This window comes from Ursus maritimus, unplaced genomic scaffold (genome assembly GCF_017311325.1).
Source record: "Ursus maritimus isolate PB19 unplaced genomic scaffold, ASM1731132v1 scaffold_7, whole genome shotgun sequence".
In the NCBI taxonomy this organism is placed as follows: Eukaryota; Metazoa; Chordata; class Mammalia; order Carnivora; family Ursidae; genus Ursus; species Ursus maritimus.
In genome coordinates this window covers 26,098,152-26,121,143 of record NW_024426885.1, presented here as the reverse complement: position 1 = coordinate 26,121,143, position 22,992 = coordinate 26,098,152, and the positions used below count along the sequence as shown (strand labels likewise).

The window sequence follows — 22,992 nt, the reverse complement described above, 5'->3', positions numbered from 1 at the left end:
AAAAAAAAAAAAGCACAATAAGACGCACACATTGTGTCACCGCAGTGGCTCTAACGCCTACCACCTTCAGAAGTCAACCTGTGGGGGTGCCTGGGTGGCTCAGTCATTGAGCGCCTGCCTTCGGCTCGGGGCATGGTCCCAGGGTCCTGGGATAGAACCCCGGATCGGGCTCCTGCTCCGCTGGGAGGCTCCTTCTTCCTTTCCTGCTCCCCCTGATTGTGTTCCCTCTCTCACTGGCTGTCTCTCTCTCTCTGTCAAATAAATAAAGAAAATCTTTAAAAAAAAAAAAAAAGAAGAAGAAGAAGAAGTCAACCTATGGCAAATGTGGCAATCCTGCCAAACAGAAGAGAAATATAACTGAAGTGCCAAGATTAAAAGACAAAATACCAGGGTACCTGGTGGTGCCATCAGTTAAGCATCCGACTCTTGGTTTTGGCTCAGGTCGTGATCTTGGGGTGGTGGGATCGAGCCCCACATCTGGCTCTACGCTCAGTGTGGAGTCTGCTTCAGTTTCTCTCTCCTCCTTCTGCCCCTCCCCCTCATGCATGCTGTCTCACACGCTTTCTTGCTCTCTCTCTCTTTCTCTCTCTCAAATAAATAAATCTTTAAAAAAAGCAAAACCGAAATCCCACTGGGACTGGTTGAATGAAGCACCTAAAAATTGTATACTGCAGATTCAGGCATGGATTCCATGAAGGACAACACCTAAGCCCAAGAGGGCAGCTGTTGCAGCATCCAGTTCATCCTAAGGATTTCAGTGATTGGTCACACAATACATGTTCTGATTTAAAACAACAACAACAACAACAATCAGTCACATTTCTTTATACTAAAAATGAACTTTGGAAACTGAAATTGAAACACAATACCATTTACAAACACACCAAATAAAATATACGTCTGACAAAACATAGAATCGGTATGCTGAACTATAATACAGTGATGAAAGAAATTAAGAAGCTGTAAATAGACTACCATGTCCGTGGACTGGTAGGCACAACTTAGTAAAGATGGCATTTCTTCCCAAACTAATCTATAGACTCAGTGGAATTCCTCAAATTCCCAGCAAGATTTTTTGTAAATATAGACAAATTTATGTTGAAATGGAAAGGCAAAGGAACTAGAATGCTGAAAGCAGTATTGAAAAATAATAAAGTTGGAGGGATCATACTACTTGATTTTAAGACTTAGAATATAGTTAATCAAGACAGTTTGCTTTCAGAGAGTTAGATACACAGATCAATGGAACAGAATAGAGAACCCAGAATATACTTACAAAAATAAGGCCAGTTAATGATTGGCAAAGTGCAATGACAATTCAATGAAGAAGGAATTTTTTTTCAATAAATGTTGTTGGGACAATTAAACATCAGTATGCAACAACAACAACAACAACAAACCCCACAGAAAAACCCACAAAGACCCTCCATGGAAACCTCACACATTATAGAAAAATTAACTCAAAATAGATCACAGATGTAAACAAAACACATAAACCTGCATATCTTTTAGAGGAAAACATAGGAAAAATCTTTGTGGCCTGGGATTAGGCAAAGAGTACTTAGATACGACACCAAAAACAATGCACAAAAGAAAAAAAATTGATACACCAGACTTCATCAAAAGTAAAAATGTCTGTTCTATGAGAGATACCATTAAGAGACTGAAAAGACAAGCTACAGACTGGGAGAAAACACTTGTAAATCATTGTATTGCCAATAAAAGACTGAATCCAGAATAAATAAAGAAGTCTCTAAACTCAACAGTAAGAAAACAAACAATTCAATCTTTAAAATGGGGGAAAGACTTGAACACAGACACATCGACCAAAAGGGATACATGGATGGCAAATAAGCACATGAAAAAGATGTTCAGTGTCACTAGCCATCAGGGAAAGGCAAATTTAAACCACAGGGAGATACCGCTACCTACCTATTAGGATGGCTTGAATAAAAGTACTGAAAATACCAAGTAGAGGATGTGGAGAAACCAGAATTCTCATTGCTGGTGCAAATGCAAAGTGATACGGAAACTCTGGAAAAGAGTTTGGCAGTTTCTTATGAAGCTAAAGATACACTTACCCTTTGACCCAGAAATCCCACTCCTGGGTGTTTATCCTAGAGCAATGCAAACCACTGTTCTTCACACAAAAACCCGTACACAAATGTTTATAGCAGCTTTACTCAAAATTGCCTCAAACTGGAGAAGCCAGATGTCCTTCAACTAGTGAATGGATAAACTATGGTACATACACACGATGGAATACTACACAACAATAAAAAGGGAACAATCTCGAGCAGCAGTTTAGATGAAGACATGCTGAGTGAAAGAAGCCAGTCTCAAAAGTAACATACTGTATGACTTCATTTTATGACCTTCTTGATAAAACTGTAGTGATGGAGAATACATCAAAGATTGACAGGGGGGGAGGAGGGGGGTGACTACAAAGAGATAAGAGGGAGTTTTCTGGGGCATGAAACTGTTCCCAATTGTCACACTGTCACAGTGGTTACAGGAATCTATATATGTGTTAAAATTTATAGAACACTGTACCAAAGAGAGTTGGTTTTACCAAATTAAAAAATGCACATGGCTCTGGAAGTGTCAAACCATGGCTGTGAAATTTCCCTAGTCTTTCACCATGAACGAAGACATGAAGAAAATATAGTTATAGCAACTGGATGAAAGCTCAGAAAATGTTTCCTTTCCCACCTCTTAATTAAAGATTATTTTTCCATCTAAACTTTTATATTTCAACTATACTAACCATGACCATATTTTTAAAATGACAGTCCAAATCATATGTAATAGTTAATGTTTCTAAAGCAGAAAGACTAGATGACTTTACATTTTTTAATATGCTTTACAAAAGTATTTTATATATTTCAGTTTTTCCTAGTATTTCTATTTCTTATATCTCAACCATCTACCACCTCACACACACAAAGGTTTTTCCTGCAAATTGTACATCTCTAGGTGGGGGTAAGTGGGGGATAAGAAGCAGGTTTTATACAGCTGATGTGATCACTGTACATACAGGCTTGGAAAATGCTACCCAATCTGCCAATTAATTAAAGCATTAATCTTAGGAGCAGCCGGCCCAGGGAATGTTTACTCAAAGAGGGGGGTGGTAGGAATCGAGTGGGAAGCTCCCTACATTTGCATGAAAATGAAGGTACTTAGAAAACCCAGCTTTCTTTTGTCTCTAAAGGTGGGCAGCCTTAATCATGTCCCTTAATCTTTCTGAGCAATTTAGGAAGCCTTTTAGTGAGCTGGTCTCTGAAAGATGAAAGCAGTGCAGACTCTAGAAAAACAAACTCTATAGAGAGCAAGGCCACTGCAGTGTAGCTTCTTAGATCTGGAATGAAGCCTTCTAAATTCAGGAGTTTGTGCTGGTAGTTAGAATAGATGTAATGGTTTCACAAGTTTTCAAACCATGTGTATAGACTGCATTCAAATCCCAGCTCTGCTTCTTATTAGCTATGTGATGTGGGACCAATCATGTAGTTTATCTAAGCCTTAATTTTCTCATCTGTAAAATAAAGATTATGAATTGCTCCTTCATCTCAGAGCAGTTAGCCCTTTGCTTTGCTCTAGGCAGAAAGGAAGCCAAAGAGTGGTTAGGATCTTCCAAGATTACAAACTGTCTACAAGAGTAGGGACTGCGCAGCCTTTTGTTCTTTTGAGGGTTATTTTTCATCAAGGGAATAGAAACCTCAGGGTTTTCCCTCACCTTCCTGGGATGTACTACATTTTTATCTCTAAGAGAAGTGACCTTGACCATAACAGCAAAAGAGGTAAAGGCGGTAGCTCATCCTGGGACCTCTTTGGCTAACTTGAGATGAAGTTGATCTGTGTGACTAGGTGGAGTGGTGAAAAGGACATGGAAAATTGACCCAACAGTTAGTATTTGGTGATATTAAAGAATAACTGTTAATTTCTTAATTATGGTAAAAAATATATATAACAAAATTTACCATCTTGGGGCGCCTGGGTGACTCAGATAGTTGAGCATATGCCTTTGGCTCAGGTCACTATGTCTGGGTCCTAGAATCAAGCTCTGCGTCGGGCTCCCAACTCNAAGTCTGCTTCTCCCTCTTCCTCTGCCTCTCCCCCTGCCTGTGAGCCTTCTCTCTCTCTCTCTCTCAAATGAGTAAATAGAATCTTTAAAGAAAAAAAAAAGCCCAATGTGGGGCTTGAACTCCAGACCCTGAGATCAAGAGTTGGATGCTTAACTTACCGAGCCACGCAGGCACTATTGCTTTTTTTAACTGTGTTTTTGTGAGGTTTTTAAAGATTGATTGATTTGAGAGAGAGAGCTCAAGCAGGAGGGGCAGAGGAAGAGTGGGGGAGAGAATCTCAAGCGGACTCATGCCGACCCTGATGCTGGGCTCCATCCCATGATCCTGAGAACACAACCCAAGCTGAAACCAAGAGTCAGACGCCTGACTGTACCACCCAGGCACCCGGATACTGTTTTTTTTTTTTTTTTTTAACTTCTTAATCTTTGAGCTACATACTAAAAATTTTACAGATAAAATGATACAGTGTCTGATTTGATTTAAAGTAATCTAGAGGAAGAAGATTGACCCAGTAACTAAGAATTCTAGCCTTATGGCACAGATAAGAAGGGCCTTTTTCTAGGATTTAGCTTTTGTCAGATGGCATCCCTTCATTTCTGTTTCTTTTCTTGCAGAACTCTCAGAAATTGAGCCCAATGTGTTCCTCCGTCCATTTTTGGAAGTGATTCGCTCTGAAGATACCACTGGCCCCATCACTGGACTGGCACTCACCTCTGTCAACAAATTCCTGTCCTATGCACTTATAGGTAAAAGCTCAGGCCTGTTGGATGACCACAGCACTTCATTTCCTGCCTCTCCTGGGGTGGTCAGGCTTTAGGTAGTGAGCTGGTGATACTGGAAGGTTTCTCCTAGCCATCTGTTTCCTTGTAGGAGAGAAGACTATTATTGGTTACTCATCACGCTAATTGACTCAGGTTATGCAGAGTGGGGAGGAGGGGGGGTTTCCTTGGGACCCTGCTTTCTTTATGCTTTGGAGGGAATTAAGGGTATGGTGCCTTTGGAGGTTTGGTTTGGTTCCTTTTTAAAGTTATTTTTCAAATACGGTGTATGCTTATTTCAAGAAGATAAACAATAAAGAGGTGACTAAAAGAAAAATTAATAGTTTCTTCTCTCAGTGTTCCTTCTTCCTTATGTAAATAATGTTGATAGGCTGGTTTGAATCTTTCTATACCTTTCTCTGCATGTATATAAATATATGTAAAGTACCATTTAAAAATAGGATTATATACTATGGATTTTCTTTTTTCACTTAATAGTATTAACTTAGAAAGATGTTCATGATATAATTATCCCTCTGACTTATTCTTTTTCCCCCAGTTTTATTGAAATATAATTCACATATAATATTGTATTAGTTTAACGTATACAACGTAATGACTTAGTGTACATATGTTACAAATGATTACCGCATTAAATCTAATTAACACTCATCACCTCATATAGTTTCAAATTTTTTTTCTTGTGATGAGGACTTTTAAGATCTACTCTCTTAGCAACTTTCAAATATACAATGTAGTATTTTTAACTATAGTTACAGTATTATACATTATATACCCAGAACTTATATATCTTACAACTGGAAGTTTGTATATTTTTCTTTTATTATGGTAATATATAGAATATAAAAATTGTCATTTTAATCATTTTTAAGCATATAATTCAGTGGCATTAATTACATTCACAGTGTTGTACAATCATCATCACCATTTATTTCCCAAACTTTTTCACCCCAGAAGAAACTCTAGTCATTAGGGAACAATACACCATTTCCCCTCCCCTCAGGCCCAGGTAAGATTTTTTTCTTCCTGTGAAGCTGTGTAATTTCCATAGTATAGATACATCAGTCTTTCTTTTATTGGGTTGTCTTGGTGGCTCAGTCGGTTAACCGGCTGCCTTCAGCTCAGGTCGTGATCCCAGGTTTCTTGGATCAAGCCCCACATGGGGCTCCCTGTTCTCTGCAGAGTCTGCTTCTCTCTCTCCCCTTCCACCCCCCCCCGCCCCTGCTCATGTGTGAGTGCTCTCTCAAATAAATAAGATCTTTAAAAAAAATCTTTCTCTACTAATATTTAATATTTAGGTTTCCTATTTTGAGCCACTATAAATAATGCTGAAATAAGCATTCTTGCTCATATCTCCTTATTTATTAATTTTCTTTTGTATGACAGATTCCTGTACTTGAAATTTTTGGATTAATGGCCATGTGCATATTACATTTTCATAGGTACTACCAGCTTGCTTTCCCAGAAGATTATAGGATTTATACTTCCAACAGTAATGTTTGAGAATTTCCATTTCCCCACCCTGTCATCAGCACTGATTTTAGCAGTATTCTTCATTTGTGCTGATTTGATGGGTGAAAACTAGTATTTTATTATTTTTATTTTTTTAAGGTAAACATTTGAATAACTCCTTTTGCTCTTATTTTATTGTTTGTTTTTCTTATTAATTTGTAGGAGTTCTTTGTATAGTGGGGATATTAACCCATTGTCTATCATAGTATTACAAATATTTTCTCCCAGTCTAGCCCAATTATTTTATCTAGTCCATTATCTCTGAATTTGTTTATGCTGTCTTTTTTGGATTCCTTTTTAGTTGGTCTTGTCACTCAGGATCCTGAATTCCTTTTCCCCTATTGCTAGCCCATGTGCAAGGGTGAGGAACATAGAAAACAGGCAGCTGTCTTTGTTTCTCAGTAAGGAGACAAGAAAAGAGACAGCTCAGACTGTAGCTAGCCGGGGGGAGGGGGGAATAGCTTCAGTTCAGGGCAAGAAAACGCTTTTATCTTTTCTAGAAAGTGGGATTTGCTTAGCTGAATCATTCAAGACCCTTAGCAGAAATCCTAGTGCCACCTAGGTTCTGAAGAGGGCCATCAGCCTCTCCAAGCACCCTAGTCCTAGCTTCATACTTTTCCTAAGCAAAAATCAGGCCCAGCTACTTCCAGCCTTGCCCTGAGCACCACCTGCAGGTCATCTCTCTCCATAGCCTCCAGCATCCGCCCTCTGTGCTTCTTTCCTTTGCTCTCTTGCGGTGTTACTCTCTGCCATTCCTGGGCTTGGCAGACAAGCTTGTCATTGGAGACCTCAGGCCAGCTGGTCATTGGAGTTTCCTGTGGTGGGAAAAGAGAATGCTGGAGGTGGTGATTACAGTGAGCATGAAAAAGGGGGCAGGAAGGAGTGTATGAAAGCCAGAAGGCAAAGGAGTTGAGATTGGCAAATTTCCCTGCAGTCTGCTCCAGAGTGGCCAGAAAAGGAGGACATTCTAAGGAACGGGTCCTGGGGAAGACAATTCCTACTAAGTGAGCCCAAACCAAACAATCTTTTGTTTAGGCTATCCTAGAAGAAATCCTCCTTACCCCTCAATCCTGTGACCCAAGGCTTCTGGGATTATTTTAGGTCCTACTCCAAGGATCAGCCTTTTGTTTGGTCCCACACAGCTGCCAGACCAGGATTTGTGCTACTGATTGCCTGGCAGGCTCTGCCTGTAGTTCTAAAAACCTGTCATTCTTACCTGCCTTTTTAGAAGATTAACTTTGCTACTTCATTCAGACTCAGGATAAGAGCTACAAAGAAATCAGTTAAACTACTTTAACAAGGGAGATGACTGAAAAACGGGAAGAAATAGACCCCGAGGAGCCTTGTGAGGTGGGAGCAAAACTGCCATTCACTGAGCTCTGAACCACCGCACAACACTGAGGACCTGGATTTCCTATTCAAGGAAAGGTCCTGCAATGGACCCTGGAGGCGTAAATAGAGACGGTCCGGCGGGGCTGTGAGAGAAGACTCAGGCCAAGGGCCTTCAGAGTATGGGATTTTCTGAGTCAAATGGGAGAAACATGGAGAGTTGGCGTGATAGAAAGAGTTGGGTCAGCTTTATACTATGTATCATCATGAAATTGGCTTCCTTTTGCATGACCTCTAACTACTCCTGATGATGCTGAGTAGGGCCATGCTGTAAGGATGAATTGAGTCTTTAGCCAGGTGTCAGAGAGGAACCAGGACAGAAGAGAAAGATGAAGATCACTTAAAATTAATGAAAGTCTTTGGGCTCATTGTTTCAAGGGAAATGTTCTGGTTTCTGAGCTATTCCCCTGAGCTTTAGGCTCAGGAACTCTATTAATTTCAGGTACCAGGAAAGAAAATGATAAGATTTCTTTTAATTCCCACCGCTTAATACTAGGAGGTGCTCCTGTATTATACCATGCCCCCTCTGGAGCAACGTTTTCTGTCACTTGCAAAGCTTTTCATGTCCCTGCCTTTTTTTCCTACTTATGTTTCCCTTTCGAGGATAACCCAGGCAGTTCTGCGGGACCCTTGTAGGCCTTGATGGAGGCCACTTCTTTGGCTCTCCTCGTGGATATTTAACACATGAATGGGAGCAGGTTCCCCCTTGGCAGCATTTGTGTCAGTTTGCAGCATGGCGCTTGTTGTCTGAGCTAGTTTCTCCCCTCTTCTTATTCACTGTTAAAATTCTCTTCCTCCTGCTCCCCAGTCAGCCACCCTCCAGTCCTGTTTAGTTTGTCTTCTTTCTCTTCTAATGCCTGTTTAGTTAAGCTGGCAAAATGATTCTTTCTTCAGTGTCATATTGTTTTAAATAAGAATGAAACCAAAGCAGGAAGGGGTCTCTGATTTGTTGTAATGTGGCACCCAGATTTAAGTATTGGCAGCAGTGACTGTCCATTTCTTTCCCCTACCTCACTTGTACCTGAGCACAAAACTCTAAAAGCAACCAGAGGGAAATGTGTTGAAAGAGAACACATGAACAGTGAAAGGCTACAATGTTGGTGTTCAAAGGTCTGGTCCTACTTGGCCCTTGTTGTGGGCCAAAAACTCATATTTCTAGGCCCTTCCTCTATGAAATGAGTAGCTTTACACCAGTGATTCCAAAGTATGATCCCCCTGACCAGCAGCATTAACTCCTCCTGGGATCTTGTTAGAAATGCAAATTCTCAGGCCCCACTAAATCAAAAGTTCTCAAAGCGGGCTCAGCAATTTGTATTTTTAACAAGTCTTCTGAGTGGTTCTGATATATGCTTCAGTTTGAGAACCACTGTTTAACACAGTGGGATTTGTGCTTAAGAGCTTGTTAAAGCCAGTTATGGGCAAAATTCTCCGGTAGCTCCAGTAGCCCTGAGTTAGGAAATTGGAGAGGAGAAAAACAAAGTCTCTGAAAGCAGTCCCTATACAGGATATCTTGCCTTTTCTGTCTCTCCTTGCCATACCATTTAGTCTTCCCTTTTTTTGTTGGAGCAGATCCCACTCATGAGGGCACAGCAGAGGGCATGGAGAACATGGCAGATGCTGTCACCCACGCCCGTTTTGTGGGCACAGATCCTGCCAGCGATGAGGTTGTCTTGATGAAAATCCTTCAGGTAAATGGAGGGGAAGAGCAATTAGGCTAATGGCCAGGAGCTGGTGCTGTCAGCTCTCCTTACCCAATCCTTACCCAAGTCCGCCGGCAGCATGACTGTGTTTTGACTCCACTGGGGCTTAGGGAGCTACTTTGTTTCCAAACAAGCAGCTCCGGTACCCAAAGTAAAAGCTTTTTCTAAGGAAATAATTAAAAGCCTTAAATGAATTGATATCAGATACTGGAAGCCCTTAATATGCTTGTACCTCTGGCAGACCGTATCTGCTGTCCATCTGTGGGGCTTGTGGGCTAGGGCTGGAATGAGTGTTGAACTGTGTCAGGGTCATACAGAATAAAGGCACAGTTCCCAAGACAAGCTCCTGGGAGATGCCCCCTACCAGACTGAAGTGAGGTCAGCATTCTTGCTAACCTCTCTTTCTCACCCCTGAGTGCTTCCATAGGAGACTACAGGAGTAGGAGGCAGCTTCTCTCCCCTCAGGTGCACCCCACTTTACCCAGCCTGCTTTATTTATCACTGCATATCCTCTTTCTTCCTGATAGGTGCTGCGGACTCTGTTGCTGACCCCAGCGGGTGCCCACCTAACCAATGAATCTGTGTGCGAGATTATGCAGTCTTGCTTCCGGATCTGCTTTGAAATGAGGCTCAGTGGTAGGTGCTTGAATATTGGGCCTGTCATCATTTCTAGGGCCAGTGTCCATGAGTATAAATATAGGATGCTGTCTCTGAACCCCAGAGAGGTAGAAAACTCAGGACTTCTCCATTACCTACCTTGTGGAGCCATAGGGGTCTAGATGTCTTTACTTGATTATTATACAGCTGTGCCAGGGCAGGAACTGGGATAGATCCCTGACTCAGCCGAGGTACCAAATCTTCCTCCCTTGGGGTTTCTGGGATTGACACTAGCCTGCAACCCATGAAAACACATCATTGTGCCCCCTCCTTTTTTTCCCCTGACTCAGTAGTGCCACCTAGTGGGATAGTGCTGTTGTGGCTGCCAGGCTGAGCTGGAGCTGGTTTTAATAAGTTTGGCATAATCCTTAGTAAACAAGGTTTGGAGGGGAGTCTGCTCTGAGAAGCCTCCTGATAATAGCACAGCAAGTAATGACACCTGTGTTATTTGTTTTTGCCTGTGCAGAGTTATTGAGAAAATCCGCAGAGCACACTCTCGTAGACATGGTGCAGCTGCTCTTCACAAGGTAAACCTGCTGCTGTTTGCTTCAGCCCGGCTGCCCAGGCCTCTTGAGCCTGCCTACTTCCACACAGCCACTTCAGGGACCTGGCCAACCCCACAGCCACTTCAGGGGCCACTGGGATTATGGATGGGGGTAGTTCTCTGGGTCCAGGGTTACTGAACAAGGGAGAAGGAGGAGGGAGCTGGCTTGGCCTCAGAGGGAGGCAGAGGGTTATTTGATCTGGGCTGACAGACCTTGTTCTGCTTCCCAAACTTGTGTCTGTTTCTGTGCAGGTAGCAGCTGGGAAAGGGAACCCAGAGAGGAAGCCAAATATAAGGGAGCCTGGAATAGGGTGCTGAGCTCTGTGAGGAAGGACCAAGGCTAGGTTGGCCAACCTTGTTTGCCCAAACTGTCCCGATTTTAGCACTGAATGTCCTGCATCCCTGCAAACCCTTCAGTCTCTGGCAAGCCAGGACCACTGGTTACCCTAGTCAAGGCCCTCAGTAAGGACCTAGGAGGCCTTTTCATACTATGCCTAACTGCCTGTTTCCTATACCTTTTTTATTTTTTAATAGACTGTGAGAAGAGCTGACTGAGGCAAGGGCTTTAAAGTCTCCTTAGGTGATATTAATAATGGGGATGGTTATGCATCAGTAGGGGCTGGATTTATATGGGAAATCAGTGTACCTTCTGCTCAATTTTGCTATGAACCTAAAATTGCTCTAGGAAATAGTCTAGTTAAAAAACAAAAAAACTTCCTCATGGGATTCCATTTTTGCTCTCAAATCTGTAAGTAATAATTCTTACTATCTACAGATTAGATCTGCCCCTGGACCCTGCTGCAGAGTGTTCTTATTCCTCAGGCTCAAATTTTTTGGTTTCAAAAACTCAGCCTACCTTGAACTCTTCACTCTTTGCCCAGTCTCCTGGGGTTTTGATGGACTGCCCTCTTCCCCATCTTGTGGCTTTCATCAATACTTGTCAAGTAAACACAAGTAGGAAGGAATCAGTTTAGGATGAAAAGAGCCACCATACTCCAAGGGCACTTAGTCACCTTGCCCTGGTGACTACCTTCTTTTTAAGAAAGTGTCTGTGTTACAAGTCCCCCAATTTCTTTCTTTGTTGAGGCTCTCAAAGCTGCTTCTCTTCCTAGCTTTTCCTAAGAGACAGGGCACGCTCTGGCCCTGAGCATCTTTGGGCTGTGCCTGGCATGCAGGGGAGATTTGTTATTATCCCTAATGACAGTCCATGGGATTCTGTCTTATAGGTTACCTCAGTTTAAAGAAGAACCCAAGAACTATATGGGGACCAACATGAAGAAGGTATGACCGGCTGTCCCTTATCCAAACCTTGGTCTCCCAACTTCAGTGTTATGGGGATTTTCCTGGATACCCCTACTTAGCAAAAACATGTTTTTGCCTATACAGGTCTGCTTGGAATCTAGAAGTAGCTGTCGTTCCTTTAGTGAGAAATTTATTTTTCCCCAGATACCTCTTCTTTCCGAACCTTTCCTTCCCAGCATATCTTTGTTGACCCAACACATAAGCTGGTGAGCCAGTCCTTCATGGAAACTTGGTGAGGCCGATCAGGTTGCAATAAAAATGTATGTTGATAAAGGTGAACATCCTGCCATCCCCTCAAAGCCCAGCTTTGTCAGCAGGTAGGAGGCCTAAGGACCCTATGCCCTAAGTCCCACCCTAATGCTGGGTTAGATTAGGCTCACACTTGTGCTAGTCTCTGTTAACGAGACAAATGAAGCCTGACTCTAGATCAGAAGGTTCTCAAACTGCTAGAAGAATGGTGGTGAGAAGAATGGCCCCTTTCTATCTTGAACTGAAGTCCTAGACTTCACAGGCCTCTGATGATTCTACTTGCAGCCCTAAGAGGTTCTGCCCATGGAGATGAACCTTGGCTATTCGGTGTATGCACCTGACCTTCCTTCTCCCTAGCTCTCCATCCCCATTCCTGCCCTCTGCCCTGTTGGCGTGTGTCTGAGTTTATGTCACTTTGTTTAAATCATTCGTTTGCCTGTCTTTCACAGATTTCTCCATGTCTCCTCAACAAACTGGAGCTAAGTAGTGGGGAGCAGACCAAAGCCCTGAACCAGTTAGAGAGGGTACTACTCTTTAAGAACCTCAAGGTCTCTCTCCCTCTCCCTCTCCTTTCCCCCTTTTAAGTTATTTAAATGTACGTGTGTGTGTGTGTGTGTGTGTGTGTGTGTGTACACACATACAACATCTGGGTCCCATTTCCATTGTGCAAAGCACAACTTACGCCTCCCTAGTAACACAGCACGGCTTTGGAAGTGTTGCATGTGGTTGTAGCTTTGCAGTGTTGGCAATTTTCCTGGGGCATCTGGTTGCCTGGAGGCAGAAGGAAGCTTTGAACTGGTGATATATCATGTAGTTAGTGAGCCTAGGTAGAGAACCTGGGTCCTGCTGACATCTTGTTAGGAGGTTTAATATCTACCATTTCTAGGGGAACTATGAGGGACCTCTAAACAAGGCCCTTCCCTCTTTTACCCTCTCCCTGTCTCAGAGCTGGCATATAGAGCTTAAGCACAGTCTTGACTCTATCTGGATACTTGAACTGGGTTTGGAGGGAAAGGATAATCCATCTAGTTGGGGTCTTTTTTCCTTAGTTAACATTAAAGGACCTATTCCAAGATTTAGGACTCTAGATAGATGGGAAGGAGCTGGATAGCCCAAGTCGTTGAAGATAAAAAGAACTAGGTGTGTGTGTACACCTAGCTAGATGGTCCATAGGCCTGCATTCTGTTTGCATGAATCATGTCAGTTTTCACTTGTGTGCTTGACTCGTCACAAGTTGCATTTCTCTTTAGTAGCTGCCCAGCATTTTGCCATCATTATTAACCTAGGACCTTTCTTTGTAAAGCTTATACTGCCCTTTGGAAATACAGATATATGGATAAGGTGTTGTAGGGTTCCATGAACACATACTGCCCACCCCCTACCTTAGAACCTCAGGACAGGGAGCATAACAGGAAACATAACAGGGAGCACAGTTCTATGGATAAGGTGTTGTAGGGTTCCATGAATACCTACTGCCCAGCCCTGTCCTTAGAACCTTAGGACAGGGAGCGTAACTGTACTTTTTAAGGGCTGAGGCATTTGTGAGAACTGGCAGCCTCTCATCTCCTACTCCAGCCAGGAGGCAGAGAATACTAATTGAAATGATAAGGTTGGAGCTAGCTTTGCAGAGGTTAGAGAAGGAAACAGGAAGGACTAATCCTAGTGTAGGAAGGAATCTCAATGAGTGACGGGCTTCTCAGTGAAAGTAGAACCACTGGGAGTCCCTGAAATTGGGAGGCCACCTAGAGAGAAAAGATAGCTCACAAAAGTGGATCCAGATGTTAGTACTTTTTGGACCTCAGTAACAATTTGCCAGTAAAATCAGGAGGTTCTTGTTTTCTCTCATTGATCTCTTGAGCTTCTGGATGGTATATTTGGCTGACTCTTAACTCCCAGAACATTCTTTTTACCATGAACTTGCCACAGATGAGCTTCAGTGGTTACTGGAGAAAGCACCCTGGTTCCTGTGTAGCCACAGCTCTCGGAGCACTTGAAGCTCCATTCTAGGCATTTTACTGTAGGCATTTTGGAGATGGAGGGACAAGAAATGTAAATCCAGTGTGAGGCTGTTGCTATGTTAGTAAGAGCTGGGTGCAGGGCTCAACTCTTGGACCTCTTTCCTTTTTGGGTGGAGCTGTTGGTAAGGAAGGAAGAATTATGTGGTTTCTAAGCAAAGGGTCAATGGTTACCCATGTTCAGGAGGGCTTGGGGGAGGTGAGGAAGGAGGCCTATCCTCCAAGTACTAGAAGGAATTTAACAAGCCAAGGATAGCATGAGTATATTCAGCCTTTAGAAAGAGGCAGGGAGGAAAAATGCTTCTACTCTTTTAGAGGCGTTCTGATGGTTCCTGGACCATTACTGTTGCCCAGTCCAGGGATGGTCCATCAGTCTAGGAATAGTATGGTGTAACTGTAGAGGCACTGGTTTCAAACCCTATCAGAAGGCACCAGGACCAGGAAAACAAAATGGGCCTAAACAAAGTAGCTGTGAGCTTAGGGTGAGAAAATACATAAAAACTTACATCCCAGAATAGTTCCCACAATGGGTTTTAGAGATTTTCCTTTGTGACTAAAAGGAAGCTATATGGAAGTGGAAATACAGCAGGAGAGAAGGACATGAAATAGAGCAGGGGTCCAAGAAATCAGTAGCCTTACCATTTGAAAACATAAAATTGCATCTAGAAAGACCCAGCAGTGAGAAGAACAGGTTTGTACAAAAATTGGGATGTACCAAAATTGGGAGCAGTAGAGATCAGAGCAGCCACATGACATGACCCTCCATCCTTAACTCTACAAATCGGCTGGGATACCATTCCTTCCTTACCTCTAAGGAATGAGCCTTTGACCAATCTGATGCAAAAATTTCAGAGAGCCAGGAATATGTTTAGGATCTAGGCCCAGTTCACAAAGCAGTGGGAAAGCTAAGAATGTGACGGGGAAAGTATAGGCTCTCCTAGTTGGATAAGAACTAGGAGTAGGAGGCTGTGCTACACGTAGTGGAACAAGGCCCAGGAATCCAGGACCTATAGATCTGAAGCTTCGGGTAAAGGAGCCTCTGCCCTCACCCTTTCTGCAAGAGGATTAGGCACCATCTACAGGACTTAGGATTGCCACCCAGGACTCAGGGAAGCAGAGTAATGTGTGACCAGTCTAAAAGTAGAATGTTTAGGAGTCTGCCAGGCTGACCTGTGAAGTGGCAGATGTAGAAGCCAGGTTAGAGGAGTAGGAATGTCTTCTGATGGTCTAGATTTTTCCTGTGGCACAGATGCGGCATATAGGCTGTTTTCCAGGGACCAGTAGGAATAAAAGAAGGGAGCTGCTAATGAAGTATGCTATTTCCAGCTGAAAATGAGAGCAGGAGGCATGAGTGATTCATCCAAGTGGAAGAAACAGAAGAGATCCCCCCGGCCCCTGCGCCATATGACCAAAGTCACATCAGGTTCAGAGCTGCCCACCCCCAATGGAACCACCTTATCCTCTAACCTCACTGGTGAGTGCCCTGGGTTGGTTCCTCTGATTAGAATAGATAGAAGAAAATGTCCTTCCTCTCTTGGGGATTTTAACATTGAAAACCAGCCAACCGAGGGGCTTTGGTCTTTCTGCTAAGAGCAAAAAGGGAATATTCCAGGTCTGTTCGGACTGTGACCATTTAGCATTTCTGCGGTGACTTAAGGTTGTTCTCCTTCCAGAGGGACTCTGACTACTTTAGAGACCACTGTTTACAGAGATTATTATGCAGTCTAGGAAATAGAGCCCCTGGGGCAAGGAGGGGATGTGTTTCACACAGAGTCTTTCATCTTCAAGCCTTACTTACTTTGCTTGGCAGGGGGCATGCCCTTCATTGATGTGCCCACTCCCATCTCCTCTGCAAGTTCAGAAACTGCCTCAGCGGTGGTCAGCCCCTCTACAGACAGTGGCCTGGAGTTCTCCTCACAGACCACCTCCAAGGAGGACCTTACTGACCTGGAGCAACCTGGCTCTCCGGGGTACAGCACAGCTACAGAGCCTGGCAGCAGTGAACTAGGGGTTCCTGAGCAGCTTGACCCCCAGGTATGGCTTTGATTTCTAAAGGCCCCTCTCTAGTCTTCTCCTGTGGGAATTGGCTGGATCCTTTGCATCCTTTATCCAGGCCTTGGCTCAAAAGGTTAGGGTAAGGGGTTATTTCTTGTTTCCTAGAATCAGCTGTGCTGTGTAGAAAATCCACAGCATAACTCACTGTGAGAGGTGGCTCATGGGATTTATGAAGTCGTGTATACAGGTAGTGCTTGGCAAAGGTGAGGGAGATGGCCATAGCTTTGTCTGGAAGGTAATGATCTAAATCCTGAGCCTAAGAAAGCCTCTGTTGCCTCTAGGGTTCGAGTCATTTTAGGTCACTGATGCCTCAGGAGGTGCTTTCTGAGTCTTTCATCATACTCTGCCCTGAGCCATCTTGCATTGTGCATTGATTCATAACCCACTGAGCTAGCCCTACACCTGCAGTCTATTAGAGACACTTGGAGCCTAGGCACTTCAGGGGAGTAAGTTCCAAGTTGCTCTTGTTTCATCCCTCTTCCTGTCCCCCTGCTACTGGTCATAGCAGGAAGGGGTCCATGTGGAAAAGGCCCAGTCAGCATCCGTGGAATCCATCCCCGAAGTGTTAGAGGAGTGCACGTCCCCTGCTGACCACTCTGACTCTGCCTCTGTTCATGACATGGATTACGTCAATCCCCGGGGTGTGCGCTTTACACAGTCCTCCCAGAAGGAAGGTGAGTTCTCTCAGGCAGCCTCTGCCTATTCACCTCCCCCATCCTGCCCACTAAGTGTCCTGAGTCTAGACCATCTTGGACCCAAAGTGCCTTCTGATCCAGGTTCTAGGCCATTTTCTAGTCAGGAAATGGACTCAAGACAGAGGACTGTTGGCATGGATGGAGTTCTTCTCTAACTTATACAGAGAGGGACTTACAATGAGAGGGAAGAATAGAAAGCTTGGGACTTTTGATAGAAATTAGGGTCATCAATTCTGATTCCCTTCAATAAGTGAGAGTAACCTTCTTACCTCCCCAGAAAGAAAACATTTTTTTTTTTCTTGAAGAGAATCACTTATCTGAAATTGCCTTGTATAATGCAGGGCAGGCCAGGCCAAGCTATCAAGCCAGTTGTTTCTTAGCAATCCCATTTTACTCCTGGCCTTCCCTAGGTACAGCTTTGGTCCCCTATGGTCTTCCCTGCATCCGTGAGCTCTTCCGCTTCCTCATCTCCCTCACCAATCCACACGACCGCCACAATTCAGAGGTTATGATCCACATGGGACTGCATTTGCTGACAGTGGCTCTTGAATCAGCCCCTGTAGCCCAGTGCCAAACCCTCTTGGGCCTCATCAAGGATGAGATGTGCCGCCACTTACTCCAGGTAAGACTGGATTTCTAGAGGGGCTCTGAGCCCCTGGCTGTTTTTCGGGATCTCTTAAGGATCAGGAGTGCACAGAGAGATTTGGCTGATTGGTACAAAAAATATAGAATCCAGGAAAGAACCTCCCTCCCCAGTTGGCCAGTGGTCATTGTCAGAAGGACACTGTTAGTTCCCTGGGGACTCTGGCAGCCAAAGAGAAATACAGGAATGGCTAGATAAAGAGTTCCCTTAGAGCACAGGAACTTAGTGGCAACCTCACACAGTTTGCTCTCCTGCTTTTCTCTTGTTTGAGCCATAGGTTCAGAAACCTAATGATTTAACCGTACTCTGATCTCCAGCTACTCAGTGTAGAGCGACTCAACCTTTATGCTGCTTCCCTGCGGGTATGCTTCCTGCTGTTTGAAAGCATGAGGGAGCACCTCAAGTTCCAATTGGAGGTGAGTGTATTGAACTTGGAAGAAGAAAAAATAGAATGATGCATGGCATCTTCAATGGGGCCAGCTCTGTCATTCTGCAGGGATGGGATTTAGGGGTTCCTGTAAGGCAGTGCTTTTAGCCTCCATAGTTTGGTTCATTGGCTGGCCTCTTTGGTGGAGAAATTAAAAGAAGCCCAGAGGAAACTGGCTGGCTATAAAATGAGAGAAGCCACATATAAGGACTGGTGGACAACCTCACCATGAGTGGGTATGGGTTTTCTGCCTAGCAGTTCCTCTGCAGTACAGGCAAGCAAGTCAGACTGGCTTTGCCACTAAGTTGCAAAAAGGAACTCTGAGTAGTACCAGGTCAGGCTCACATAAAGAGCACAAAGATGGACAGTAGGCAACTTGTTTTGGATCAGGTGTGAGGTAGACTGCCAGGCCTCCCCTAGCATGGAGGCCAAAGAGGATAGAATACCTTTAATAGTCTCTTAATACATGCCTCCTGGCTGGGCTTCTCCTTCTTGTGTTTAATGGTTTACCTGTCTAATTTTTCTCTTCTATCTTGAATTCTTCCCCACCCAAATGGCTATTACTGGATTATTGCCAGATGTACATCAAAAAGCTCATGGAGATCATCACTGTGGAGAACCCCAAAATGCCTTATGAGATGAAGGAGATGGCACTGGAGGCCATTGTGCAACTCTGGCACATCCCCAGTTTTGTCACTGAGCTCTATATCAACTATGATTGTGACTACTACTGTTCGAACCTCTTTGAAGATCTCACGAAGCTGCTGTCCAAGGTGCTGAGCATTATTACTGGCCTCTAGGAAGAAGGCTGTGTTAAGGAAATCTCTGGTGGTAGTGAGCATACTATATGCGGGGTGGGAAACACTTGAGAGTTGGGGAACAAGAAGAAGAAAGGCATTTTCTCAGGACAATGTAGAAGTTACAGGAGGTTTCAGGGATTTTGGAAAAGGATAAAGTGTAAAGTATTCTCACCTCAAGTCTGCTGGATCTGTTTACTTTCCAGAATGCCTTCCCTGTGTCTGGTCAGCTCTATACAACACACCTCCTGTCTCTTGATGCCCTCTTGACAGTGATTGACAGCACTGAGGCCCATTGCCAGGCCAAAGTCCTCAACAATCTTACCCAGCAAGAGAAGAAAGAAGCAGCCAGACCTGGCTATGAGGCAGTTGATGGCTCCCGAGAATCCAGCAATAGTGAGAGGCATTTCTTTCTTTGAGGATCAGTTCTATGCTTATCACTTCTCTACTCACTGAATCCTTTATATCATTTCCTCTGGGGGCTCACCCAATTCTGTGTTTCCAGGGTTTGATGGTTTGAATCATAGGCCAGGCAGATTAGCAAGACTCATGGACTTGTCCTTTTTTTTTTTATCTTCCACACTTTGGCTTTCTTATAGGATTATCATTATCATTATTATTATTTAATTAAAGTATAGTTAACGGGGGCACCTGGGTGGCTCAGTTGGTTAAGTGTCCGTCCGACTCTTGATTTTGGCTCAGGTCATGATCTCAGGGTTGTGGGATCAAGCCCTGCATTGGGCTCTGCACTCAGCATGGAGTCTGCTTGTCCCTTTCCCTCTACTTCTCCCCCTGCTCATGCATGCCTGCGTGCATGCACTGTCTCTCTCTAAAATAAATAAATAAAATCTTTAACAAAATAAAGCATGGTTAAAATACAATGTTATGTTAGTTTCAGGTATACAACATAGGAGTATTATTATTTCTTTATGGGGAGAAAAGAGAACCTAGATGAAAGGATATAGGATTTCTGTTCCTGAAAGCTCCAGGCCAGGGCGCCTGGGTGGCTCAGCCATTAAGCGTCTGCCTTCAGCTCAGGTCATGATCCCAGGGTCCTGGGATCAAGCCCTGCATCGGGCTCCCTGCTTGGCAGGAAGCCTGCTTCTCCCTCTCCGACTCCCCTTGCTTGTGTTCCCTTTCTCGCTGTCTATGTCAAATAAATAAATAAATAAAATCTTTAAAAAAAAAAAAGAAAGAAAGAAAGAAAGCTCCAGGCCCTGCCTTCCCCCACCCCAGTATCTGCTTCTACCCTAATTAATCTTCTCTGACATCCCCTTGAGACTGAGACTCCGGAAGATCAGAGAATGGGACTAGGTAATCTCTATTAAATTATGGAATCTAATGCTTGACTAACCTGGGACAGTGACTATTTATTTGGACTACTTATTTGACTACTCTTGAGGGCTGGTGACCTATGTGAGTCTATGTGGGACCTATCCAGGTCTCCTTGGCCTAGTACTCAACCTCTTTTGCAGCTCTGTTTGTTTTCTTACCCCGTCTTCGTTTATCTTCCTTTCTCTTACCAGCTGAAAAAGCAGCCAGTGATGGGAAACCTGTAGGCATAGCCCCAGACATCCCAGGCCTACATCTGCCAGGTGGAGGGCGGCTGCCAGCAGAACACGGGAAGCCAGGATGCAGTGATCTGGAGGAAGCTGCTGACTCTGGGGGTGGGTACTGGGTGTCCATGATCATCAGCCCCCCTCAACTGGAGGGTCTGGTGGAGAGCAGAGGGAAGGGGGAGGCACAGACACCCTAAGGCAGTACGTGAGTGAACCTTGGCTGCTCACGCATGCCCTCAAACCTGGAGAGAGGAAATAAAACATTTGGAGCCCCAGAAGATAGAACTTCTAGAAATGTGAAAGACTGATGAGGACAAGAAAATTTTTGAGGCGGGGCGCCTGGCTAGCGCAGTTGTTAAGCGTCTGCCTTCAGCTCAGGGCGTGATCCCGGCGTTCCGGGATCGAGTCCCACATCGGGCTCCTCCACTGGGAGCCTGCTTCTTCCTCTCCCACTCCCCCTGCTGTGTTCCCTCTCTCGCTGGCTGTCTCTCTGTCAAATAAATAAATAAAATCTTTAAAAAAAAAAGAAAAAAGAAAAAAGAAAATTTTTGAGCCATTCTCCTTCTTTACTAGAGTATATTGGCAACCTTCCAAAAGCCATTATACTAGTAAAAGAAGCCTTAGGGGTTTTTCCTTTTCTTCCTCCCATCTCCCATTCCTAGCTGACAAAAAGTTTATCCGGAAGCCACCTCGATTTTCCTGTCTCTTGCCAGATCCACGGGAACTGATTGAAATTAAAAACAAGAAGAAGGTATGTATAGCTATCCCCAGAGCTTAGCCTCTGTCTGCCTCTGTCTGGGTGTCTTTTATAGGGTTTCTGTCCCAGAGGATAAGGGAGAGTCTAGCAGCTCATTGAGTGATTTCCCAAGGCTAATCTTGGCATTTGTTGGGACTTCAGCAACCACCCAGTCTCCCTTAAAAACCTTCACTTCTAAGCCATGTAATTAGGCATACCCTATTGTGTGCCCCCTGGGCAAATGCTGCCCTAGGTGAGAGCCAATTGTTACTGGTGATAACAAGAGCCTGGGACCTGGTATCATGTGGGTCACTGGAGGTTATTGGTCGTCTCAAGCTCTGGGATAAGGATTGGCAGTGAAAAGGAATTGACATTTATCTGGTGCTTTAGTAAAGTTTAAAAAGAACCATGTTTTTTGAACACAGAAAACCTTTTGTTTAACCCTTTTTTCTTCTTATGATCAGCTTAAATTACTTTAGTTTATGTGTCCCCTTGATCACAGAGCTGTGACTAAACAGACAAAAACTTGAATTATCATCATAGTTCACCTGGTCCTTAAAAGCTGGGAAACTGAAGAAAGAAGGGAAATCCAAGCTAAGCTATAAACAGATGCCAGGATGGCTATAAAACTGGAGAGAAGAGGGACGTTCAGTTGGTTAAACGTCTGCCTTCAGCTCAGGTCATGATCCCAGGGTCCTGGGATCAAATCCCACATTGGGCTCCTTGCTCAGCAGGGAACCTGCTTGTCCCTCTGCTTGCTGCTCCCCCTGCTTGTGCGCTCTCTCTCTCTGACAAATAAATAAAATATTCTTTTAAAAAAACTGGGGAGAAGAGAACCTTCTCTAGTCTCTCTTCTACTTTTTCCTGGTTCCCAAGATGGTGGAGAAGAGCTGTCCCTGTACATCTTGAGAACTCAGAAAATGAGTGAGAAGGAGCTCCTTAGCCAGTTCTTCTTTTTTAAAGTATGCCCAGTGTGGGGCTTGAACTCACAACCCTGAGATCAGGAGTTGCATATTCTGTGCAACTGAGTCAGGTCCCCCTTCTGGTGCAATTTTTTTTTAATTTTATATTTTATTTTATTTTATTTTTAAGTTATCTCTACACCCAACATGGGGCTCAGACTTAACAACCCTGAGATCAAGAGTCACATGCTCTACCAGTTGAGCAAGCCAGGCACCCCTGTTCCTCGGCCAGTTCTAATTAGACAGGAAGATTGGGGAGAGCGAGGGCCAGTATGATCCAGCCTTAGTTTTGGAGTCACTTAGAACCACATCCTAGCAGCCCATTAGGTGACCAGCTGTGGACTATGATGGAGTTCAGCCTGGCCTTATCTGGTTTAGGAGCAGAGCAGCTTGTGACACCTCTAAAATCTCTCCTCCAGCTGCTAATCACTGGCACAGAGCAGTTCAACCAGAAACCAAAGAAGGGGATCCAGTTTCTGCAGGAGAAAGGCCTCCTCACCATCCCAATGGACAACACAGAGGTAGCCCAGTGGCTCCGAGAGAACCCTCGGCTGGACAAGAAAATGATTGGAGAGTTTGTGAGTGACCGCAAAAACATTGACCTGTTGGAGAGCTTTGTGAGGTGAGAAAGTGGCAAGAAATGGGAGACATAGTTGGTGATCAAAGGGTGAGGCATCCCTCCCTCTAAACTGTCTCAGTCAGTTCCTGCTGGTGACCTAAGTCACACTCTCTTCCTCTTCCCATGACTTATGTCTGTTGGACCTGAAAGAGGATCCAGCAGGATAGCTTTGGGAGCCATTTCATTCTGCACAGAGAGCATTGCAAAGGGATAGAACTGGGTTCCTGAGCACAAGGTAGGTTATAGGTTCCAGCGGATGAGGTTTCCAGG

The 22,992-nt window shown here is 44.2% G+C and overlaps 1 protein-coding gene across 1 annotated transcript in view; it reads left to right on the top strand.

Moving 5' to 3' along the window:
- The window catches only part of GBF1 (golgi brefeldin A resistant guanine nucleotide exchange factor 1), a 116,128-nt gene that overhangs the window by 79,018 nt on the left and 14,118 nt on the right, over positions 1-22,992 (top strand). Inside the window, 15 exon segments of the mRNA XM_040623985.1 lie at positions 4,697-4,828; positions 9,332-9,450; positions 9,990-10,098; positions 10,586-10,646; positions 11,890-11,944; positions 15,556-15,703; positions 16,040-16,263; positions 16,790-16,958; positions 17,390-17,601; positions 17,940-18,038; positions 18,628-18,822; positions 19,053-19,242; positions 20,373-20,513; positions 21,068-21,156; positions 22,523-22,725. Coding sequence (XP_040479919.1) covers positions 4,697-4,828; positions 9,332-9,450; positions 9,990-10,098; positions 10,586-10,646; positions 11,890-11,944; positions 15,556-15,703; positions 16,040-16,263; positions 16,790-16,958; positions 17,390-17,601; positions 17,940-18,038; positions 18,628-18,822; positions 19,053-19,242; positions 20,373-20,513; positions 21,068-21,156; positions 22,523-22,725 — 2,146 coding nt within the window.